At 37.7% G+C, this 23,072-nt stretch overlaps 1 protein-coding gene across 12 annotated transcripts in view; it reads left to right on the plus strand.

Annotated features, from left to right (window-relative positions):
- TMEM108 (transmembrane protein 108) overlaps positions 1-23,072 on the plus strand; it is a 346,872-nt gene that overhangs the window by 183,987 nt on the left and 139,813 nt on the right. For 6 of the 12 annotated variants that reach the window (XM_074271195.1, XM_074271196.1, XM_074271193.1 and 3 more), the window contains one exon: positions 22,693-22,737. The exons of the other annotated variants lie outside the window; for them this stretch is intronic. In XM_074271195.1, the coding sequence (XP_074127296.1) occupies positions 22,693-22,737 (45 nt within the window). The remainder of the gene's footprint in view (positions 1-22,692; positions 22,738-23,072) is intronic. 12 annotated transcript variants of the gene reach the window in all.

The following is a 23,072-nucleotide window of genomic DNA, read 5'->3' on the forward strand; positions in this document are numbered from 1 at the left end:
TTCCCTTTTACATTTGAGTAAGCTGAGGAAAACGGAAGTTTAGTGACTTCAAGAAGATGAGTCTTCCTGGCCTGCACTCCCCTAGATACCCCCTCTTTGAGCCTACCCTCCCTTCATTATACCTTATGTTCCCAAATTAGCTTTGTCAGTCCTACAGCCATCAAAACTATCTATCTCAGCTTGTCTAGTATTAGCTCTATTTTAAGAAGATATGACAGTCTGATTACGTTAATAATAACTGACATTTATGGAGGCCTTAAGGCTCACAGATGCTTTATATGTACTAAATTATTTAATCTTCTTAACAATCCATGAGGTAGATACTACATGTGTATTTGTTCATGAATAAATTGAGACTTGGTGTTCACACAACTAGTAATTACTAGAGACAAGTAGAAAGCGAGTTATTCTGTCCTCCAAGCTCACATACTTTTCCCACTGTCTTAAGCTTACTCTGTATTAATTCAAATTATGGTTAAAAAAAAAACCTGCCCTTCTCTATTTTCTTAGGGAGCATTTGGACTTTTTTTTGGCAGCATGGAATTCTTCAGTGTAGCAATTTTCAGTGAGGAAATTCCAATAACTCTGTGATGTTGGTGTTATGATGATGACGACCACTTTACAGGTGAAAAAGCAGAGGCTGATAATTATATTACTTGTCCATACTATCAAATAGATAGTGTCTGAGGAGGGATTCAAATTAGGGTCTTCCTGACTGCAAGTTTAGTGTCCTTCCGGTGTTCTTCATATACCTACTACTCTGTTATCCACATCTGAGCAGAGCACTTTAGGGGACTCTTCCCCCGATGACAATCACTAGAGAAACACTGCCTACAAAGCATTGATCACCCTGTTTAGGGCTGGCATTTTAAAACCTACTAAGTGTTGGCCAATTTTAGACCCAATATTTTCTCTGCGTATGCACATGCACGCATGATTAAACAAAGCAATTTTAGGTTCTGGATGCCTAGGTGCTGGCTCACTGTCACTAATTCAGAATGAGTGTAAAATCTGGCCCTGGAAACTAGAATGTGACCAATAGGTAGAAAGTTCAGGCCCCCATCACTTCTTGTGGTAGTCTCCTAATTGATTTTTCAGCCTCAAGTCTCTCCTCATTCATTCTTCATGTAATTACCAAAGTGATTTTCATAACTATGTCCCATTCCTTTTATTCAGTAAACCCTTCTGGTGATTTTGTTACCTCTAAGATTAATTATAAACTTCTCTGTTTGACATTTAAAGATCTTTACAATCTATCCCCTTCTAGCATTTCCAGCTTCCTTGCAGGCTGCTCCCCTGTGGTCCAGCCACACCACAATCTATGGTCCAACCTCCTGATCTATTTGGGATGCTCCATGTCCATCTGTTTACACTATCTGTAAACTTAACACTTCCTGACTCTGTGACCCTGACAAGTCACTTAGCCTTAATTGACCTAGCAAAAAAATGCTCTGGAATGCTGGCCAGGAATACTCTGTCTCCTCATCTCCCTCTCTTAGAATTCCTAGCTTCCCTCAGACTAAGATAAGATGCCATCTCCTGGAGGAGATACTTTTCCATCCTCCACAGCTATAAGTGCCTCCCCCTCAGTTTATATTCCATACAGTCTACCTATTTAGTTCTGTGTTGTCTTCTCCATTAGAACATAAGCTCCTTGAGGGTAAAGACTATGCTCAACCTGGTTAGGCTTACAAAATAAAATAGCAGACATGAAAATCTCTTCATTCCAGGTGGCCTTTCTTGCTTAATACTTAGCTGTACTAGAATACTTCCTATGTTCATAAGATGACAGATTTACGACTTCAGGTAGCATTAGAAATCATCCAGTTCAGTCCCTTCATTTTATAAATGAGGAAGCTAAAATCTAAAGAATTTACATGAGGTTGCCCAGGTAGCAGGGGATGGATTTGAAGCAGAAATCCACCTCTCTTCCCATTGGCCCTTTATAGGGTTAATTTATGGAACAAGAATTTAGAACTGGCACCTTTTCCCCCTCCTTCATTATACAAATATTTGCATATATTATGCACAGATATGAGACCGCCGCAGTTCTGAAATGAAAATCCTTCACTGAGGCTGTTGGTTAAGAAACCTTCTTAGGCTGGTGAAGATAGCTAGTTCATGAAAGACCAAGGACATTCAGACCTTTCAGATGTCTGAGCCTGATTAAATATCTTTTGAAATTTCCACTGTAATTGAAAATTTACATAAGTCAACAGCTCCCCTATGTGTACTTGCATTTCCATGTGAAATTAAACCTTTCCAGCTCTCTCTAATTGCAAAGGCTGGTTTGTCTCAGTAAAAAGTTAAAGTGGGAAGCATTTTAAAGAAAGAGAGTCTTATTACATTCAAGTACATACAGACAGCTGGCAGTACTATGTGTTTCTTTTGGTGTGTAGGGAAGGTATGGGGGGAAATCACGCTTGATACCTTAGTTTTATAAGTGTTTTAATTAACAGGATAATTTGTAATTAGCAAATTAATTGTTCTATGTGTAAATGCTTCTGCTTAAGTAATTCTTACAGATGCTCAGAAAATAGCTTGTTTGGTCTTTCACTCTCACATAGTTTAAACTCCCCCCTCCTGTTTTGTTTAGATAAATAGTTTTTTTCCTCCCATCATGCTAACATGTGCCAGCCCAAATTCAAAATTAGTGATATCCCACTTATTAAGATTTAACTCCCCAATTATACTTCATTCCTTGCAGCTTTACTAATTGGACTGGAATGATTAAGGCCAAGTACAGTTGGACTGGAGGCTTTTTGGAGGAAAGGAGTTTTCAGCAGAATTTTGAAAAGCCTGAATGTTGTTGTTGCCTTGAAGCTCTCCTCAAAATGTCTATGTTTCTGAATGTTTAAATATCAACCTTATAAGAATTAAGAAGAGAGCTTCCCAGTTCTCAGAATGGGATTCTGGGGACTTATGGGAGCTAGTCATTGCTTGCCACTCAGACCCAACAAGTCTCTTGATGTCTTCTTTCTCCAGTCTTCTCTTAGCAGTTCATCCATTTCTCACCAAGCATTGTCTTCTCTCTGCCCTTCTTGCCAAAAGTTTCAGTATTTTCTTTTCTAAATAAGCATCTTCCCTTTGAACATACTCAGCTTAGAATGCTTTGTCTTTCCCCTTGTACCTCATACAGAGCATTTAGGGGATCCTAGAGCTAATGACTGGGCTCATTATTCACCATCTCTGCAGGCTGAAGAGTGTTGTTATTGCTTAAGACACGCAGGATGTCATCCAGCTTGGGAGATGCTGGCACTTGCTTATTAATCAGCCCACGAGGAAAGAATTGGCTTCAGTTGAGAGTATACATTAGAGTCCAATGTCCAGTTACATTGCATCATATGCTTATTAGTGATATTTGCTAATGAGACAGCTATGGATGTAATTGTATAGTATTTAATTTCATATCAAAAGGCAGAAATAAATTGAGTTTCCTATGCTACAATTTCCTTGTCTCTAAAACAAAGAGATTTGACAAGCCCATCGCTAAGGGCCCTGAGACTGTGAGATAGATACCCAGACAGTTTCCATTGTTATTCCTCATGTGACTAGTCCAGTTAATGTTCTGCCTAATGATTTTCCTGAGATTTTCTTGCAGTTACAGCTGGTACTCCCCACAGTTCAGTAACTTAGGTTAGATGAGAATCCTGGAGGCTTATGAGATGAAAAGTTTCCAGAGTTTTTTGGGGGAAGTTCTTGGTCCTAAGGAGCAGGGAGTTGGTGCAGTGGATAGAGCACCAGCCCTGAAGTCAGGAAGACACTAGTTCAAATTTGGCCTTAAGACACTTAATACTTCCTGACTCTGTGACCCAGGCAAGTCACTTAACCCCAATTGCCTTAGAAAAAAAAAAAAAAAAAAAAAAAAGGAAGTTCTTGGTCTTGATAGTGTAATTTAGGGTACTTGGCCAGGATTGGGAGAGAGAATGTGTCTTCAATAAAGGGCAGAGAAGTTAGAGCTCAGTAATTGCCAGTACTCTAATATACTAATCTCTGTCAAGAAAACCCCAAATAGAGTCATGAAAAGCTGGACATGATTGAACAAAAAAAATGCTGAAGTAGATGCAAATGTCCAAAGTAGACATATAATATTATTAGATAAATTGCCATCCTTTTCTCCTATAGCTAAGGCAATAATTAATAGTAAAATTGAAATAAAAATAAATAATGTCAATTTAGGGTACTTAGAAAAATCTAGGAAGAAGACACCAACGTAGAATCTCTTCATAATTGTGAAGTGCTTAACCTACACATAGGAAGTGTTTGCTGATTTGTTTGATGGTTTTATGATCCGAGTCATTGGACAGTCTTCACTAGTGCTACAGATCTGATGAATGATAATATTGATTGATTCTGTGATATCATTCACTGAGTGAACCCCTGTTGCCTCGTGTGAATTCTTGTGTATCTTGTCCCATAAATCTTTCACAAGAGCCCCCGCCACTGTGTTGCCCTTTGTCCGCTGGTTATCCCTGATTCCTTCTGTACAAAACACGAATGCCCTCATGCCCACCCTACCCCCCTTCCTTTACAGAAGAGGAAAATAAAACTCAGGTGAAGTTACTGGCTTGAAGACAATTGGGCAATAGTAGGATCTGAACTCAGATCCTTTAATACCAAAACCAGTACTTTTTTTCCTACTACATGATGCTAACTTCCCATCACGGGTCCAGTTCTTTCTTTAGTCCTAACTTCTTTTGAACAATCATTTGTGCCACCTCTTCTATGGAATTCTTTAAAAAATAAACAAACAAAAAAACTGCTATTTTATTTTCCCCCAATTACATGTGAAAACAATTTTCAACATTTTTTAAATTAAGTTCCAAATTCTCTCCCTCCCTCCCTCCCCTACCTACCATTGAGAAGACAAGTAATAGGTTATAGATGTGTAGCCATGAAAAACATATTTTATGGGATTCTTTATTCAATTTAATAAATATTTATTATGTACCTTCTCTGTGCCAGTCACTGTCTAAGCTATGCAGCTATCTGTTGCCTTTTGGGAAATCTACAGCATTTATTCTTTGGAGATGATAGTGTCACCTGAGCTGAAAGGATCTACATGTACCTCTCCTTCCCCCCAACAAGCATTCCCCAAACTCAGCATATCCTGTTACCTTTTCCTTTTTCCTTTTTCCTAGAAGTTAATCAGCTCTTGCCAGAAGAGACACAGCATCGTTAACAAGCAAACCTTGCTGTGCATTTATAGGAACCACTATTGATAAAAACAACCACGTCATTTTTTTTCTGAATATACAGAACATTTCAGGACATCCTCAGATCCAAATAAACACCATGCTAGATATCAGCCGAGACAGGAAAAATTCACCCTTATGGAGTTCCTTTCTTGGAGCAAAAAGGGAATGGGGCAACAGCAAATTTTCAAAACTTGAGAACCTCTTTAAGGGCCAGGATTCTAAGTCTAGAACAAGTAAATTCTCCCATTTACATTGTAGATGACAGTTCACAAAGCCCTTTGCTCACAATTCCATTTTGAAATAGAGAGTGAAGGTATCATTATCACCATTTAATAGTTGGCAAAGCTGAGTCTCAGAGAGATGAAATGATGTTTTTTATTCATCTAGCTACCAAATGTCTGGGGGCTGAGGAAGGAAGGAGATGAACCAAGATTTCATGACTACTCAATCTGTCACCTACATGGATAGAGACTGAACTAGGTAGCTCAGTGAATAGAGCCCTGGATCTAGTCAGAAACACCTGAATTCAAGTTTATCCTCAGACACATATTAATTGTGTGACCCTGGGCAAGTCACTTAACCTGTCTGCCTCAATTTCCCCAACTGTAAAATGAGAATAATAATAGCACTTGCCTCTCAGGACTGTTGTGAGGATCTTATGAGATCTTTGAAAACAACTTAGCAGAGTACCTGGCACATAGTAGTTACTATATAAATTTTAGCTATTAGTATTTTTCCCAATTAGATGTAAACTCCTTGAGGGCAGGAATTTTATTCTGCCTCTTTTTTGTATCCTCAACACTTAATACTGTGTCCAACTCATAGTAGGTACTTAATAAATGATTATTAATTGATTGACTGATATTTTAGATTCATCCAGGGTTCATCAAAGTGGTCAGTCCCCTCCACTGCTATAAATTGCAACCCATCTGTGCTCTTTCCTTTTGTGCTATTCTTGTCCTTGTCCTTCCATGATAGATCCCCTCCCTCTATGCACTAAAGATAGAATTGTGAGCCATTTAGTATTCCACTGATTTTTATAGCATATACGTTTACTATCTGTTTTTCTATTTAACTGAAGAGCCCTTTCCTGGGTATATTTTGTCACTTATAATAACTAAGTCTCATTTGGTCATGTATGGGGACCCATGTAAGCGCTCTCTACATCTTTATATTTATTTCCCTTTGGGTCACTTGCAACTTTCCTTCTTCTGGGTGTGAATGTGGTGGTCTTTGATTCACATCCAGCCTGTTGAGTATCACTAGGAAAATGTTGGTAAAGATGGACTTTGCAGTGATAGGCAGTTTTAAGATCATTGAAAGCTTATATTCAGCAACAACAGAACAAGCTTGGCTTTAAAAGAGATATAAGAAGACACCTTCTCAACTCCTCTAAAAAAGGTAGGAAGCTTGGGGTTAATTAGGTGGTGCAATGGACAGCACACTGGCCCAGGAGTCAAGATCTGAGTTCAAATATGCCCTTATTTACTTGATATTTACTAGCTATGTGATCCTGGACAAATCACTTAAGCCCAATTGCCTTGCAGAAAAACAAACCAAAACAAAACAAAACAAAAAAAAAAAAAAAAAAAAAAAAAACTAGAAAGCCATGTGTGAGGGACATTCCCTATGATGTCAGATTCTCATTAATATATCTATTGGCTTTCCTCTTAAAAAATTCTTTTTTTTTAAATAAGGGATGGCTCTCTGGTAGAGGATAAGGAAAAGGGTTGTAAAGAAAAATGTAAGGAATGTGAAAAGATAATAACAAATCTTTTAAAAACAAAAAGAAAGAAAAGAAAGATTTATGAACCAAAAAACATAGCCCCAGACTCATGTGAAATTCCTTCCTTTTGCTTTTTGGGAAATTAAAAAGATTAGCAATAAAATACAAAAGAAGTGAACATAATTCCATTAACACCCAGATTAGTTAGATTTTTCTCCTTTGACCACTGGCCACAGACCACTCCTCTACATACAAAACTTGATAATAGTATTTCTCCTGCCACAGCCTTTCCCCTGTTGCATCCACTGACTTGACTAGAATATGAACAAGGAAATACACAGATCTGGATCAATAGCAGGTGTTTTAGGAGAAGAGAACATAAGACAATTAGAACAGATCATATTTTCAAGGCAATTCCAAGAGTTGAGATGGAAAATGCCATTCACATCCATGGAGAGAACTATAGAGACTGAATGTGGATAGAAACATGATATTTTCATCTTTTTTATTCTTTTTTTCTTTCTCCTTATTCCCCCCCATTTGGTCTGGTTTTTCTTGCACAAAATGACATATGTGGAAATATGTTTTAAAGGATTCCACATATTTAATCTATATCAGATGGCTCTTGGGGAAGAGGAAGATAAGAGAGGGGGAAAAATGTGGAACACAAAGTCCTACAAAAATGAATGTTAAAAACTATCTTTGCTTGTATTTGGAAAAATAAAATATTATTGAAAAATTTTTAAATAACAGATAATGTTGGAAATCTAGCTAGCAAACTTGCGAATGTTGAGAAAAAAATCTTGGTTTCTTCTTCTAATGCAAGAAACTAAGGCAGACTGCCATGGACTTCTCAGTGACTATTCAAAATCTCATGGTCTCCATCCTCAGTTATTTCTCCCCCCTTTTCCCTGGATTCTGGGGATAATTAGGCAGCTGCCATTACCCCAAGTGGCTCAGCATCCAATCTCCATCACTTTTGAGGATAGGAGGCAGACGCTTATCTTGGCATATAAGGTTAATGGCTGAGATACTTCTCACGTAACCTTTTCATCTTTTATCCTCAAAAGACATTTGGGATTTAAATGCCTTCTGTGCTTGTTGGAGGATGCAAATCTGAATCATATGAACACACATTACCCAATTCAATTCAATAAAAAAATTTTGAGTGCCTACAATGTGCTAAGAACTCTGCTAAATGTTGGACATATAGATAATAAAGATAGTTTCTGCCTTCAAGTAACTTAAATTTAAATGGGGAAAACCCACAAAGAGAGGCAAGAAAACTGGGTGAGGAGATATGAGAAGGTATCTTGTGGTATCTAGCATGGGGGCATCTTGTTTCATAGAGCTGAAACCAACTAGAATAGCAGATGTAAAGTGAAGTGAACTGAGAGTCCAGGTTCTTGGCTCTATGAAGAAAGGTATTGGGAGGAATTTAGCACTCCATTCTTCAACCCTTCAGTAATAGATTATCTATTGTATTTTAATAACATTTATTGCTAAGCAAATAAATGCTAATTGGAAGCAGGTGATGAAAGTGTGGTAGAGAGACTAGGTAAAGCCTTTATCTACCTTTGCTCATCCCTCTGCCTTGGATCATGCTGTCTCCCAGCTCTGAAATGGATCTCTCCATCCTCACCACCACTGGCTGAAATCTTTCCTTTCCCTTGAAGTCGAACAGAGGTGCCTTGGAACCTTCCCTGAAATCACCATCTGAAAATGATTGGTCTCAAATTTCTCACATCACTTCTTGACTGATCACACCTTCTCTATAATACATTACAAGCTCCTTCAAGCCAAGTTTTATGTTAACTTTGTGTGCTCGACATATGTAATAGGCACATGATGCTTTTTTCAGTGAGTAGGGAAAGACCTGAGAATTTATTTCCTTATCTCCAGTGAGGAAACCCCTTCTACAGTTGCTAATTACCTACTGCTCTGCACCTTATAAACTTGTCATTTGTCTGGTATCTTACAACTAGCTTACATCAGAAGAGAATATAGTCAATTGTCTTTCTACCATGCTCTCCTGCCTCTCAAGGCAGGTTTATAAACTTGAGTTGAATTGGGCCTCAGTTTCTTCATCTGTCAAATGAGGGAAACAGTAGCTAGATGGACTCATAAATACTTTATCAACTCTGAATATTTGACCTTATTAAGTGAACTAAGTAAATGATTTTTTTTTTAATTTCAGAAGTGTTGGAAATTCCCTCTCTGTAATTTGTGACTTAATAGTTAAACTTAGGGAGTTGCCTCAGGCATAAAAAACATGAAATGAGTTATCTACAACTAAGCTCAGAAGTGGCTCTTGAACTCAGGCCTTCCAGATTCCAGATCCAGCACTCTGCCCAACATGCCAGTTTGCCAATCAAATTCAATTCTAGTCTCACCTGACACTAGTAGAAAAGGATATATCTGCTAGTCTCATCCATATGCTCAATAAGGAGGATATGACTGGGAGAATGAGAGTGTTGCAAACAAGATCCCTTGGGGCTCTCCTGCCTCCTTAGCACCCTTGAACTGCCTGAGGGTTCTTGTAACCATTCCAAAATGGCCTCATGTTCATTCGGGGTCTTTTTAATATAGATTTGTGCCTGTGAGAATGTGAGAGCCCAGAAATTGCCTTAAGTGTGAAGGGAGTACTGAGTGACTCAAGAAGAGCAACTTACCAATGTGGACAGTTCCACAAAGATATGAGCAGGTGATTTGTATTGGGCCTGTGAGGAACGAAGGCATCTTAGAATCTTATGGTTAGAAGAAAGTCATCTGGTCCAATCCTTACCTGAACCTTGGATTCTTTCTCCAGCTCATTTCCCAGGGTGCATGCGCACTCAAACACACACACACACACACACACACACACACATTAGTGAACAAATAAAAAAACAACTATATGCCAGAAGTTCACTATTTCATATCTTTTTTCATTGTAAATTGAAATCTACATATTGATGATAAATATTCATAATGAAGCAAGGAGTTATTTTTTAGAAAGATTTGCAAAGTACTTTGCATACATTTTCTCTGCTATAGGAAAAAAGCATACCTGGATTTCATCCAGGCATTGGCCAATGCTTCCCATGCCATCCTCACAGGGAACAAGCATTTATTAAATGCCTGCTTTGTGCCAGAGATTGTATTAAGTGCTTTACAAATATTATCTCTTCTGATTGTAGACAAGCTGGAAAGGAATGAACTTGTTGACAAGACATGTAAGCCTTTCTTTTGAGTTACAAGGTTGGGTAAGGAGAGGTTCTTATACCACTTTGAAGAATTTAGCCCATTAAATAACCAATTTGGGAAGGGCATGTGAGAGATATCCACTAATGGATTGTTGGTTGATATGTAAATTGTTATAACCATTCTGGAAAGCAATTTAGACCGATGTAAAGAAAGCAAATGAAATATTCACACCTCATGACTCAGCCTGCTACTAGACTTAAATCTTAAGAAAGTTGGCAGCAAAAGGAAAGTCCCATAAACATCACATCTTTTTTTAAATAGGCACAAAGTCCTGGAAACTAAGTAGATGCTCACTGATTAAAGAATGCTCAACAAATTGTGGTATACTAACATAATGGAAGATTTCTGTGCTGTAAAAAATAATAAATATGATGAATATAGCAAAACACAGAAGACTTATATGACCTAATGTAGAGTAAAATAAGCATAACCAACTATGCATCAGACAAATCATATAATCTATGTAAAAAGCATTTAGCACAGCACCTGGCTCATAGTAGATGCTATAGTTTATTCTTCTCCTTCCCTATAGCAAGGAATATGGAAAAAAAATCAAGAAATCTAAAATGAATGTTGAGGAAGTATTGTATTCGGCCCCAAAGAAAAGTTATAAGAAGCTGCTCCTTCCTCCCACTTTTTCTCTTTTTGTCCCTCCCTCCTTCTCTCTTTCTCTCTTTCTTTCTGTCTCTCTCTCTCTCTCTTCTCTCTGTATCTCTCTCTCTCTCCCTCTCTCCCTCCCTCTCTTTCTTTCTTACTCTCTCCTTCTTTCTCTTGTCAGCTTTTCTTTGCTGGCAGAAGTTAGTATGGTGAGTGGTCATTTTTACCATGGGTCTCTGCCTTTTGATTTAACAAAGTAAAAAAGATAATAGGAGAGGGCTGAGAAGGAGGGTATATGTGATTGGGTCAAGAACAGCATTTCACCAATGGCTGTTTACTTGATGTAATACAGATACATCCATGGGGAGAGCACAATGCTGGAATTCCAGTGATAGGGGTTTGCGGCTTTCTAGCTATGTGACTAACAAACTTGGGCTTCCTTTTCTTGCTTTTTTTTCTAAAATAAGGGGCTTGGGTGCACAGTACAGGGAAGAGTGCTGGATCTGAAGTAAAAAAATCTGGGTTCAAAGCCAGATCATGACTTGTTGGATTTTAGGCATCTATAAAATAAGGGGGGTTGACACTAGATGACTTTTAGGGTCCTTGCAGTCTAAACATTGATTCTAAATGCAAGGTTATAACATGTTACAACATCACATTTTAACGTGGATGTGAGTGATCTGTCAATGCAGGGGCCGCTTGTATTTTTGCACAGGGGTGTGAAATGTGCTGACTGTGGGTTTCTGGCTTGTAGCATCTTCATTTTTAGTCTTCTCCCAGCACTGTTTATTTAAGAAACCCAATGATCCTGCAAAATTAACAAGCACAAACAAAGTTGATTAGTCTTCTTTTTCTATGCAATTACCTCACAGGGGGGAAAAACATGACTCCCATCAATATTTAGGAGAACTGCAAGAGGCTGTTGACATGACACAGTAAATTCTTCTAAGAACGGTGTGGTAAAGATGTCTGAAAGTATTTGATTTGTGGTGTAATTTGCTAGAATTACAGGAGTCCATCGCTTTCCTTTTGAATTATCTAGCCTTTTTGGATCATAAACTACTTACTTTCCAAATGAAAGAATTCTCCTTAGATATATGGCAAATGGAGACTTTCACACCTAGCCTTTCTCAGGGGTGGAAAATAGACTGCTAAGTGGATTTACCTTCCCATGCTCCCTCTTCCTCACCCTGCCCAAGAAATAGTTTCTTTTCACTAGTGGAGTTATGTTCCTAAATACTGAAAAAAAAATAATTTAGAATCCGAGACTGACTCTTCATTTTCCAGATGCAATAACCAGGGCTGAGAGTCACACAATTAATTTATAGCAGGATGGTGAAGAGTGAGAGAAGAAAAGAGTTTCTTTTGAAGATCTACTTAGAAATTTCATCTTAAAAAAAGAAATCTCTTCTTTAAATACATAAATAGTATTTGAGTTTAATAAATCCATTTAAATGTCCTTTCAACTGAAAAGTTTTTATGACAAAATCTTGATTATTCAGGAGCTGATCAAGGTATAGTTAGAGAATATAGGGCTCTAACAACTTACCTTCTCCTCTTCGTAAGTTTTTCACCTTTGGAACGTTTCATTGCTAATTAGCATCTACAACAGAAGGTAGAAAAATGATAGAAAGGAAAGGTGAAATAAACATCAAACCATTCTGCTGTTATTTATAATTGAAAATAAAGTACTCTTTTGTTGTTAACAAAGGACTTCAATTCTCTTTCCTCAATTGCCAAAGATGATGGAGTGTTCCTTTGAGACTCTTAGAAATAGAAGGTACCTTAGAACTTATCAAGTCTAATCCCTTCAAGTGACATATGAAGAAATTGGCATTCAAAGAAGGAAAAGGTTTTGCCAGAGAGCATTTAGCTAGTTAGTGACAGATAATGATGATGATAGTAGTAGGAATAGTTGCCATGTCTATAGTATCTTAAGGTTTGTAAGGCACTTAACAAATACCATTTCATTGGGGAGGTAGGTGCTTCTATTTCCCCCATTTTAGGAAACTGAGGTAAGCAGAGAACGAGGGAAGATTAATAATTTAATTAATTTGCCCAGGGTCACACAGGTAGTAAATATCTGAGGTTGGATTTCAATTCAGGTCTTTCTGACTCCAAGTCCAGTCCTCTACCCAGTATACCACCCAGCTTCCTGACAGTATTTACAATGATAAATCCTTAAATGAACATCAAGAAAAGTACTAGGAAATCTAGGTGGGGTTGGGATGAGTGTACCTGTCATCTACATCTTTTTGTAAATCATTCTAAATTAGAAAAGTTGGCTTATCATCAATGTTGTAAAGATTAGGCAATTGATGGAGGGCTTCCTTATATAACACAGTCTATTAGATTTGCAAATCTTAGGTTAAAGCTAGAGGCTCCTAAAGGCAGAATGAATGGCTCTTATTTGGGCATTCATCATCACTAACTTAGCAGGTAGATTTATTGCCAATGTTCATAGTATCAACAAAATTTCTCTCTCTGCCTGACTCTTTAAATATGGTACCCTGCTTTCACATTCACTGGGAGTATCTTCTCCTTTCCTTTCCTTCTTTCTCTTGACTTGTTTTATTTTGCAATATCTAGTTCTCTGTGGCACAAGTATCAAGGGCTAGCCAACTGGTGGAGTCATCAAGTTAAAATAATCCTGAGAAGACAACCATCCCAAATGAAACTTGACCTAAAAATGGAAGTCATTCCTTGTCATCATCCTCTTCCCACTTTTCCTATCTACTATTATCAATCACCTTCCTGAAGAGCAGAAATTGTTCCTGCTTTCTAGTTTTTTACTTTTCCAGGACAATGACATGTTATCCCCTTCAGATGCTCTGCAGGTCATCTGAGCCAGCATCCTTGGTGGTACACATAGCCAACATTCCATTTTTCAGCAGTGCGTCTTTGAACAGGATGTCTCCAGTGCCTTCCCTTGCGTTCTTTAACACTGAGCTCATACAAAACTTCTAAATGATGCCTTCCTCATCCCTTCCCCCTAGCACCTCATACTTCTACCCATCCCCCACTCCTGAAATGCCTTGGATTCATTTTATATACACTTAGGTTTATATATTTTCTTCTCTAGCAAATTGTAAGCCTTTGGAGAGTAGGGACTGTTTCACTTTTTACTTTTTATCTCCAGCACATCGCCTGGCACATAGTATATTATGTTATCATGAACCAATATCGTCATAAATCATACAGATAGATGAACATTATCATTTTCATTTGCTAGACAAGAAAACTGAGGTCTAGATAAATTAAGTGATTCCTTCATGTTTGCATTGCTTGCAAATGTCAGATGCAAAGACTGAAATACAAACCAGCACTAGTCTAGCCAGAAAAACCTTAGAAGCTACCCAGCCCAACCTCTCCATTGGACAAATGGAAACTGAGGGTCTGCTAGTGAAGCATTTTCTGTGCAATCATGTATAAGGTCTTGTCAATTCAGCCTTTGCAGCAAATCTGCTATGCCCCTCCTCTCCACTTATCTGGCCACTATCCTACTTCAGGACTTTTTCCTGTCTCATCTATCTCAACTGGACTATTGCATTAGTCCTAAATGTTTTACCTTCTTCTAGTCTCTTCCTTCTCCAATCCAGTTGCCATAATCCTGCTAAAAGAATTCCTAAAGCACATATCACTTCCTCATTCAAGAATCTTCAATGAATTCCTGTTACCTGGAGGAAAAAAGAAGCAAATCCCTCAACATTCTTTCATAATCTCACTCTAGCCTATATTCCTATGCTTATTTCCTGTCAATCCCCTTCTCACTCATTCCATGTTCTGGCCAAATTAGTCTACTTTAATTTACCCCCGTTGTGCCTTTGCACAGGCTGTCTCCTCTCCCTTCTTACCTATATTTCAGTTGCCTCCTTTTATGAGCAGACTTTCTTGATTCCCCTTATAGTTTCTAGGTCTCCCCCCTCCCACCCCAAGTTGTATTTATTTACCTGCTTAGATGTTACCTATCTTTGGTAGAACATAAACTTCTTGAAGGCAAAGATTATTTCTTACTTTATCCTTTTACACCTAGCACCTAATATAGTGCTGTGCATATTTCAAGTGTTCAATAGATAGATAATTGTTAAATTGAATCAAAGTGATTTTTCTAAGCAAAGTGTTAGATCTGAGACTGGAACTCAGGGTTTCCAGTTCTCCAAGCCAACAGTATTTTCTCTACATCATGATAATAGTGATGACAATGATTAAATGTGTATTGAGTTACTGCTTTGTGAAGCAGACAGTGCTTGAATGTAGAGATGCAAAGAAACAGGAGACGAGTACCTGCCTTCAATGAGCTTATAAAGAAAATTTAAATAAAGAGAATGAACACATACTTCAGAAGAGAATTAAACTTAGAAGAGACCACACGCGTGCCAAAATCATGGTACAGAAATAAACTCTCCCTGGAATTTAAAGCAATGAGTGATCCTCAGAGATAAAATGATGGGGGCAGGCTCCACAGATGAGATGGGATTTAGGGTGATAGGAGTATTTACTTAGCAAATAAATGGGTTTTCTGATAATAACCTCAATTCAGATGAACCTGTGTTGTAACCTGAGGAGCAGGAGTAATGGGTTTTGGTCCCAGCTCTATCATTAACAACTCAGCCGTCTGATATATAAGGACTATATCAAGGACTGTGATTATTCTCTCAGACCCTTACCTGTAAATCCATTGAGAGGGAGGGAGGGAAAATCAGGCATTAGGGTATAGAAGTTTCCCTCCAGCTTTAAAATTCCATATTGCCAAAAATTATCAGTGGTAGGAGAGGTTATACAAATTTGATTTCTCTCTACTGAAAATTGAAATCTTGGCAGCCTGTCACTCCTTAAAGACCAAATTTGTTAAATGTATTTATAATTCATCATGTGGCAAATTGACAAGGAGTTCTAACCAGTTCTTGATAACTTGATATTTATTTTGTATATCTTGTGTATTTACTTAGTTATGAACACATACAATACAAGGTAAACTTCTTGAGCTCAGGATCTGTCTCTTGTATTGTTTTCCTTTATGTCTCCTAGAACAATGCTGGACACATAACAGGTAATTTTTATTGCCCCTGTAGCTTTAGTGAAGATTTATCCTGCTTATATCATCAACCACCCTTCCAAGCAGGCACTCCACCCACTAGTGACAAGGCAAAATGATGTCCTGATTGACCCTGAGATTAGCAAACATGGAAAGCCCAGTTGACATGGCGTTAGCACATTTTGTGCTAACTCACATATATAATAAATATATAATAAAACCACTCAGCTTTTATTTTTATCCCACTTGGGAATTTCTCTATTGAAGATGAATAGATTGGAAGAATGAGTATTGTTCTGGACCTGCAGTTTTCTTGTGTAAGGAACTTCCTGTGCAGAAATGATCCCCACAATGTAGATCTCGACACTTGGTCCAGAACTGAGAGTCTTAGAGACTTAAGTTTTATAGAGCTGCTCAGGACATTGAGATCTATTTAACTGGGAGCAAACTGCAAGCCTTTTTTAAGCTTCCCTTTTTTCATGTGTAAAATGGGAATGATAATTTCTGTAGTATCGATCTCAAGGGATTGTTGTGGATCAAATAGGATCCCATAAATAAAATAACTCATGACCTTAAAGGACTATTTAAGTGTTTATAAAGTGCTGTCTAAATTCATTGCTGTTGTTTGTAAGAAAGCTCAGAGACAGCCAGATGGTGCTGCAGTGCATAGAATGCTGGGTCTAGAGTCAGGAAGAGATTATTTCAAATCTAGTAAACTCTTCTGAGCTGTGGCACCCTGGACAAGTTCCTTAATTTCTGCCTGTTTCCTCAAGCACAAAACAGTGATAATAATAGCCCCTGTTTCCCGGGGTAGATAGGAGGATCAAATGAGATAATACCAGCATATCATAGGTGTTTAATAAATGTTTGTTCGTTTTCCTTCCCCCTTATTATTACGGCTTGTAGCATGAGAGCTCAGCATTCCTGGTGCCATCTGGCTCTTCTTATTTGCACAATTTCAGTTATTCTCCTTTATACTTACTTGGGGTCTTTTTAAAGTGGGGGGAGAAGCTTACAGCAAAGGGATAAGGTTAATGACACCCGGCAGGTGCTGTCTCTGTAATATTAGGGAAAGAAATGTAGCAACTTCCAGAAGAGTTGAGCCATTCCTTTAATATGTAGATGATTCTGTAGCTCATTTAAGCTCATTATTTTTCAGTTAGCAGGCGCTGGTTGAGCCATCCTTATGGCTATATTTTTAGAAGGCTTAGATTATTATAGCAACTGTGAAAAAGGGATGGGAAAAGAAATCTGGCTGCCAGAACATAACTCCCCTAATTACATTTCTTGAATTGAATTCCCCTTTCTTTTCACCCTCGGAGAATATCATCCCCCTGATTGAACGCCGTCGCCCTTGGGTGGCTGCTGACAAAGCTGCCAGCTGATGAATGATGTTTGGGGATGCTGGTCGTCCTTCTCATCCAGATGTTTATTCTTGCAACAGCTGGGCTTCAGGAGAAAGGTTGGGTACCCAGTGTGCTCAGAATGCCATCTCCTTCAAGCAGCTCCATGAACTACTTGAAAAGTTGGCCTTGAGACTTCTGTCTCTTAACAAAACTTCTAAAAATAATGGGAGTCAATGTGAGAAAAGAAGAGACAGGGAGGGAACAAGGTAGAAAAGGTGAGGGAAAAACCCCAAGGCATACAGTATTAGTAGCTGTGATGGGGAAAAATCCATTGGAATAAGAAAGTCGAAGTCTAGATATTTCTAATCTTTAGTACAGTATTTCTAAAAATGAGAGTAGTGAGAGAGAAGTTTTGAGAGGTTTGTTGGATGCTGGGGTTTGTTTCGGGTGCTGGGGAGGGATAAAGGCAGGAGAAAGAGCTTTCACATTGTAGGTAGAGTGAGCTTACCTTGACTCCCATGTTCCCTTACTTCCCCTTTTTCTAGCTGTGGGCATAGTTCTTCTAACTTCCACTGGAGCAGTGGTCATGGCCTTGAAGAAAAATCCAGGCTTGTATGAGTTTTATTTTTCAGAAGCGTGATGTAGAGCATTAAAGATGAAAATTAAAAAAAAAAAACCTGGATGGATAAGGGCCAAAGTTTTCAGAGTGGAAAGAATTGCAAAGTAGGAATAATAAGATTAAAGTGAAGGAGAAAAATGTCTGTGATTAGGGCTAGAGTTAGGTCACACATAGAAGATTTTCAAAAAAATGGAAGTAGAGGAAGAGAAGGGAGAGAAAAGAAGGAAGAGAAAATGGGAAACAATTAGGAAATGACTGAATTGTGAAAGATGAATGGAATGAAATATTGGGCTGTAAGAAATGACTAAAGGGATGGAAAATTGGGAAAACTTTTATGAACTAACAGAGTGAAGAGAGCAGAACCAGAAGAATGATTTCAACATTGTGAAGGCCATTTGTGAAAGACTTAACAACTATGGGATCATTCACTCAATAATCAATAATAACTCTAGAACTTATATGAAGCATGCTTCCTATGTCTTAGCAGAGGGGTGATGGATGGACTATAAAGAAGGAATGAAACACATATTTTTAAACACAATCAATGTAGTCATTTGTTTTGGTTGACTAGTTATTTGTTCCAAGGTTTCTCAGCATTGGGGGGAAAGTGGGAGAGAGTGGGAGACTAGTAATAGAGATATAAAAAATGAAAAAGAAAAAAAAGCATCACAAAAGTGTTTTAAAAATACAAGAGAGAACAAAAGGGAGGTTAGAAGGGGATCTAGGCAAGCAAGAGAATATTGATAGTTCCATGTTAAATTTAATGTATACTTTTTCAAAACTTCGTCTATATATAATAGAAAGTTATTGTTTCCAATCTGTTCTTTGTAAATGGAAATATTCACATCTAGTGATATTTGCCAAGTTCAGAATAAAAAAAAAGAAAAATGGGAAGAAATGAAGATAAAGAAAACAAATTTAAGGCCACATTTGTAATTACAAGTTTGTAGTATGAGGGATGAGGAGAAAGGTGAGAGAGGAAGAAGGGACTGGATGTGTTAATTCATTAGTTTTATGGCCTCTTGATGAGGATTTTCTTCTACCAGTACCAATCAGAGACTTCTGTTCAGTTTACAGTCTTTAAAGAGATAAATGGAAACACTAAGAGTTTAAGTTACTTGCTCAGGCACAGCCATATATCAGAACTGGAATTTGAATGCCAGTTTTTCCAACTTAGACAAGTTCTCTGTCTACTCCTTCTAGCTGAATCTCTATTATATGTCTGTTAAATTATAATAATATTCGCAATAGAGCTGGAAAGGATATTAAAGATCATGTGTTCCAATGCTATAGTTTTATAAATATCTAATCTTAGGTCACACATGCACTGTTCAATTCAGTAAATATTCATTGAGTCCCCTACTAGGTACAGATCACTGTGGAAGAAACTACAGGAAAATAAAGATTCCCAAAATATGGTTCCTGATTGTGTAGAATCTTACAGCTAAGTAGGGAGATAAAACTTGTACACAAATAACTAGGTTGCAAGGTGCAATTTGATATAAAAACATTAACCCCAACATTAACCAGAAATGCAGAGAAGATAGATTTCAGTTTTGGAGGGGGGAAGACAAGGGAAGTAACTGTACCAAGATCTTGAAGGTTGGATGTGAGCTGGTGAAGATGGGGAAGGAAAAAAAGCATATGGAAAAAGAGGAGCAAAAAGGCTGAAGTGGGAAAACATAAACTGCATTTGAGGAACAGGATCTTTGGATAGACTATAATGGATGTTAAGAAAAGTAATGGAGTAGGGCATGAGAAGGAATATATACTGCAGCAAGGTTATAGAGAACCTTGATACCCTGCTGAGGAATTGACACTTTATTTGGTATGTGATGAGAAGCCACATGGGGTGTGATCTGAGCTGTGCTTTAAGGTTCCACCAGTTTCACAGTTAGGGTAAGGAGAGCAGTTAGGAAGCTATAGCAATGGCCCAGACAAGAAGTTAGATCTGAACAAAAATGATGAGAGTGGGGAATAGGAAGCAGAGACTTCAAGATTGAGCCTCCTGGAGGGATCAGAAGATCAGGAGAACAGTTATGCATTGATTTTGATCTTTGGTGTAAGTCTTTGGCCTTCATGTTGGGCCATTTCTTAAGGGACAGCATCATAAATGTGAAAAGACCTGCCACTGATAGGGAAACAAAAATAAACATGCCCCAGAGAGAGCAACTTAAAAATCTAAGGAAGGACACTGGAAGGAACCCAATGATAATGTTTTTTAAAAAATAAATTCCATCCACAAACAAGTACTTATTGATTGCTTGTTTATATTTATAAGGAACTGTGTTAGAAAACAAAAGGGGTAGAAAGAAACATAAAGAATGGAGTTTTCATTCAGTAGGTGTGAGGGAAAGAGAAATTGTGGAACATCCAGGACACCATAGTATTTATCTTTTTCAGCCCAGAAAGTAGTCTATTATCCTCATTTGGTGACTCAGGAAGCATCTGCAGCCTTAAGAAAAAAGTGATTTGCTAAAATTTGTGCAGCTCCAACCTCCTTATTTGACAGATGAGGAAACTGAGACTCAGTGGTAAGATTTGAACCCAGAAACATTGAATTCCAGAAATTTTGCAATGTACCTTGTTGTTTCAATCCCAAGTGTCAAAGTTGAGAGAATCTTTAGGTATCACTTTAAACAATTCTCTCAGTTAACACATAAAGAACCTAAAGTCAAAGGTTATTTACAAAATAAATAACAGAACAGAGACTGGAACCTAGATCCCTGTTCTGTGTCCTCTTTATTTTCCTTCTAAGAATTTCCAAGATGGGGAGATAAAATTCCTCTTTGTATCCTCTCACTATATGTAGCTCAGGTGCTTTGTCTAAAGCAGGGGCCTCCATGTGTGCTGAATTCTATGGAAGTATGAAAAAAGGCATAACTAAACCTAGCAGAAAGCAATCAATTCTCTCAAGTCTAATGCTGTAGAGAGTGTAGGAGAAGCAATAAGGCATGGCTTAGGAGATGAGCTAGCCTTAACTGCTATGCCCTGAAACCCTTAATTGCAATTTTCACTCCTGAAGCTTTGGAATAAAGGCCCAGCAGCCAGAACTATTTCTAATTTCAAGTTCTAAAAGAAGTAAGGGATAAATATTGGTATTTACAAATTGAAAAGGATTAAAATAAGGAGGGAAAATACTTTGAATTTTAAACTTCTTGCTTGAGCAGCATAGAAATGATAGTAGGTTGGGACTATAAAGGAAAAGGAAATCCTGGAAATTTGATGGTTTTTAGAAAAATAAAATGAATTTATGTACATAGTTCATCAGCCTAAAAATCCTACATCTGGAAGGATGTTTGCTCACAGCTGTCCAGCAATCTAATCAAGACCCTCTAAAAGAATATCCAGGGAGCCTTTTAGTCAGAAAAGTAGGGATTCTAAAGATGAGATTCCTTGATGAAAAATGGCACAGTCAATAGAATGGCAATTCATTGATTTGGGATATCCAACTTTAGAAGTTGGCCTTAATGATTCCAGAGCAAAGAAATCCTAAGAGATCCCTTAAGGAAACTGGATAACATATTGATATAAGAGAGTTGAAGAAGAAGTGATAAATGGGAGGGATTTTGAATGTGTAGAGGCCTAGGAATATCATAAAGTGTTTGTTGAATTGAAGGGAACCAAACATTAAAAGAGAAAGAGAAAATTGAAAATTGAATTGGATTCTGTAACCAGAGCATTGGTATAAAACTTGTAGCTGAGTCACCTTTCCCTCCACTTCACTGATGGATCTGCCATCATATCTATGTAGGTACTCCCTCCAGAAGTGAATATTGCAGTTCATCCACACTTGTCTACCTTCTTTTTCCCATCCTTCCCTAAATGTACATGAAAGGTCCACCCAATCCATTTGGGACTCTTCTCTTGTTTTCTTTTGACATTTTAGATATAAGTGGATTCCAAGAGTTTCTTTCAGTTACCCTTCACTCTTGTTACAAGACCAACACATCCTCTTATTTCCCTTATTCTTTGTTCCTCTGATGACATGCTATTCCTGCCATCCAGTGCTCCTTTATTCAAGAAGCTCAGAACAATAGAAAAAAAAATGCAACTTTTCTTTCCACTTACCTTCCTCCCAATAAAGCAGTCTGAATTTGAGTAATCTTTGATCCACAGTGATATCAGAAAGCATTTAAAAAACAAAGAAAAAAGCAGAAAAACAATGTTTAGTTCTTTTTGAAATACTCCTTTACAATATATACTAAATATTCATTAAAGTAAATTGGTGTTGACAAAATGGCCAATGAGAGGGTACTTTCAACTCCTAAATTCTCATATTTCATGTTGTCATCGAAGAAGCAGAATTAAATGAAAGTCTTATGAAAAGAGCTAGTGAATACTAAATCTTATGAAATTGAAAGATTTGGGGTTTCTTTAAATTGTTTCTGTTTCAGGATGCTTTCCTTCTGCTATTATGCTCTTTGCTTCTCTTCTTCCAACTTATTTTTATTATACCACTCCATGTTTTCTCCTGCTCCTCATTGTCTTCTGAGGGAGTTTTAATTTTCTTATGTGAATTGAATTCCTAGACATTATATTTCTCTTTCAGAGTTTCTCTTGTTAATTGGACAAGGAGGATGGCTTCTTTTCAATTTTTCACTATACCATATTTTCAGACGTCCTCAGTGACTAATTTAGCCTATGATGATCATCTGCCAAGCTCTTCTGGGTGTTCACAATGATATGGAGACATGTGCTAAGCATCCATTGTGTGAACATTACTCTTTCAGGGCCAATGGATTTACTAAATGGGATAAGGCTACACAGTTCTTGTCCTTTTGGGGCTTGTCTTCCTTTTAGACCAATAAACCAAGCCCAAAAGTCACAGAAAAGGGTGAAAAATGAATGCCATTTATGATCAAATTTGATAATTAACAATACACAGGGCATAAGAAAGCTATGATTCCTTCTTCCCTCTGCAGGGCAATCAGCAAGTCAGCTTGTTGGAAAGATGCAGGGGAACTTTGGTGAGTTTATTTTTACTATGGTCTCGTGTGATATATTTTTGAGGATTTCTTAATGCTGAGGCTGAAATCCCTCCACATATTTTCTGTCTATAATGCTTTCTAACTCTTTGCAATTTACCTTCATTGAAGTGAACTGAGTCTATAGAATATCTTAGCAGACATGTGAGCATTTGCTTGTTGACCCAGGTGACTCAGGCCAAAATTCTTAACTCCATGATCCCAGAAACTCCTCTTACATAAATGCTTGCCTTCTCTTAATCAGAGGCTTAATAGAGGGCAGTGAGGAAGGCAAGGATAAAAAAGAGGCAATATTGGTAAATGTAGCTACTATAATA

Source organism: Sminthopsis crassicaudata, chromosome 5 (assembly GCF_048593235.1).
Source record: "Sminthopsis crassicaudata isolate SCR6 chromosome 5, ASM4859323v1, whole genome shotgun sequence".
NCBI classification, from domain to species: Eukaryota; Metazoa; Chordata; class Mammalia; order Dasyuromorphia; family Dasyuridae; genus Sminthopsis; species Sminthopsis crassicaudata.